The sequence below is a fragment of the Nylanderia fulva genome, unplaced genomic scaffold (genome assembly GCF_048542155.1).
Source record: "Nylanderia fulva isolate GAGA-0341 unplaced genomic scaffold, ASM4854215v1 Scaffold214, whole genome shotgun sequence".
NCBI classification, from domain to species: Eukaryota; Metazoa; Arthropoda; class Insecta; order Hymenoptera; family Formicidae; genus Nylanderia; species Nylanderia fulva.
The window spans coordinates 161188-164176 of record NW_028190280.1 but is presented as its reverse complement, the minus strand read 5'-3'; the positions used below and the strand labels follow the sequence as shown (position 1 = coordinate 164176).

The following is a 2989-nucleotide window of genomic DNA, read 5'->3' as shown; positions in this document are numbered from 1 at the left end:
GGTGCATACAGCAACGATAAACTCGTTCACACGATACACGAATTTTCACCGAGGGTACCACCAGGATATAAGATATCGGAAACGCCGGCGCAGATCATTTACCTGCCGGTCTTCGTACGGAGCATTACTGATTTAGTGTTACGCGTTACTGACCAGGAGGGACGATTGCTCGATTTTCGAGGTGAAGAGATAACAATTAGATTGCACGTACGACGGCGGGCCACCCTCGTGCGACGGGATGCTCGTGTTGAATAAAGACACGAAGAACACAATCAGACCAGCAGTAACTCATCCGCGAATATCCGATCAACTACGAAGAAGAGACTCACCTCGTCAAACGTTGCGTTTTTACAATCTTTGGGATTTGCGGTGCGCGCCATCTTAACAATGACTGAGATTCTCAACATCGAGGAAGAGCCAGTCTTTGACGATCGCATCGTCAAGATTGAGACTCACACATACAACCCGTTTGCCAACACAACATTTGGATACAGCGACGAGATAAGAATACCCATACAACAACAGGATTTATATACGTTGCCGTATGAGAGTTTCCTCTACATCGAGGGTGAACTGCGGATAACTCATCCAGTTGAGGGATCCAATGTGATGCTGGGAAATAATTGCGTCGCATTCATGTTTGACGAAATTTGCTATGAACTCGATGGTGTGGAGATTGATCGCAACAGGAATGTGGGAATAACAAGTCTGCTGAAAAACTATGTAACAATGTCATCCGATAGAAGCGTGATTATGCGAAATGCAGGCTGGGATAGCCCGACTACTGTGAATGGATACTTTAATTTTTGTGTGCCGCTGCACATGTTGCTGGGATTTTGCAAGGATTACAAACGCGTTGTTATTAATGCGCGTCATGAGTTGATCCTAATACGAGCGCGCAACGACAATAATTGTCTGTATGGAGATTCTGCACTGGAGCCTGTGATCAACATATTCAAGATACAATGGCGAATGCCACACGTGTTGTTGAGCGAGATTAAGAAGCTGTCGATGCTGCGCGCTCTGGAAAGCGGACGTTACCTCAGCATGGGTTTCCGCTCGTGGGATTTATACGAATTTCCGCTATTGCAGCGTACGACCAAGCATTCGTGGGCCATTAAGACCGCGACTCAACTGGAGAAGCCGCGATATGTAATTTTTGCTCTGCAGACATGGCGTAAAAATGTCATGTCCGAGGATACGAGTCGATTCGACAACTGTAAATTAATCAATGTGAAACTCTATTTGAACTCGGAATGTTATCCGTACGACGACATGAATCTGGATTTCGATAGAAACAGATGGTCGATTCTGTATGACACGTATGCGCGTTTCTGCAAAAATTATTACGGATACGAGTATCTCGAGCCGAGCCTCACCATTACACGGTTTTTACAAAACGGTCCGTTTGTGATTATCGATTGTTCTCGACAAAACGAATCGGTCAAGAGCGCAACGGTGGATGTGAGATTGGAATTTGAGTGTAAGGAGAATATACCTAATAATACCACTGCGTACTGCCTCATCATGCACGATCGCGTGATCCAGTACAACCCGTTGACCAACGTTGTGCGCAAAATCACCTAAAAATGTTTACACAACTACGCGTGTGAGGGAGGGGAGGAAGGATACATAATCATGATGATGCGAGATGTCTGATGTTAGTGAAGTAATACCTCTCGACTGACTCACATCGAAGAGATCATGTCCGCACCAACGTTTGTCGACCTGCAAGGATTTATCCTAAACAAGCGATTTATCGTGAAGGAAGCGGGAATCCTGAGAAGAGGATATATCATGTCGCACTATTTCTTCGCATGCCCTGTGCCGTGGAGCGTGCTTATAAAGTCGGAAAGGCGCCAGGCCTCATGGATAACTCAGCATCATCACAGCTTGCATTGGGAGGATGGAAATGTTCCATACTGCATGGCTCAGCGCTTGATCACGGCAGCTATCAATGGCATAAATGAACAAGACGAGGAGGAAGAAGAAGAAGAGTCCTCTCTCGTGTATGTAAAAGGACTCGAAAAGCGAGAGTGGCTTGCCGAAATAGTGGACGATGTGTGCAGCGGTTTCATGATTTAGACCTTGGATGCCATATATGAAGATGTGCCTGCATTAAATAAATTAGATCCCACATATACTCTACGATGTAATAAACATGTAAAAAATTGCGCGTTACAAAATGTATTTAAATTATTCAATTGGTGGTCGGCTAATCGCGACGATCATCCGTTTTTTGAATAAACATATTATTTACATACTATTCTTTTTGTTATTTTTCCTAACCAGATATTTCTAAGAATTCCTTTTACCCCTACTACTTTTAAAAATTTCTCACGCAATCGTATTTCTAAGAATTTCTTTTACCCCCACTACTTTTAATAATTTGTCTTTCCCTCCAGATATATTTCTAAGAATCCCCCTCTCCTAATATTTTAAAAATGACCGTTACTCGATTATTAGTACCTTATTATATAATCAGTCTTTCGTAGACCGTTCTAACTGACGGTTCACTTTTTAATACCCTCGGTTCAAAGAAGCAGCAGCAGCATGAATTACTACATGCCGAGACATGAAGAAACGTGCGAGAAGAAATGCGACGAGTAAGTATAACTTTTTTGTATCTTTTATATATTTTATATTTTTTAATTTTATTTTATCTTTTTTATCTAATTTTTACAGCGTTTCGCTGGAGCCTCGTGCGGTTCGCATACTTGGAAGACAATACGCATTGACGGCAACGGAATTCAAATTCCTCGAAATCGGCATCAGAGTGGATCCGCCGAGTTATGTGGAGATCGCCATAGGAGATCATCGGGGAAAACAGCTATTACTATCTCTTGAAACGTGGAAAGGACTCTACGAGCAACGCCACGCTATTCACAATTACCTGAACAATGACTCCTCCTCCAACAACGATGTGTATAATTGCATAAGTGTCGGGCCGCTAACAGTGCGATTTCACAAGATAAACGACACCAAGCTC

The 2989-nt window shown here is 43.1% G+C and overlaps 1 protein-coding gene across 1 annotated transcript; it reads left to right on the top strand.

Annotated features, from left to right (window-relative positions):
• Window positions 1–387: 387 nt before the first annotated feature.
• On the top strand, window positions 388–1587 carry LOC146723246 (uncharacterized). The gene is made up of 2 exons (XM_085482721.1): window positions 388–942; window positions 1171–1587. Exons 1-2 carry the CDS (start codon window positions 388–390, stop codon window positions 1585–1587), a joined length of 972 nt encoding a protein of 323 aa, XP_085338847.1.
• Window positions 1588–2989: the final 1402 nt, after the last annotated feature.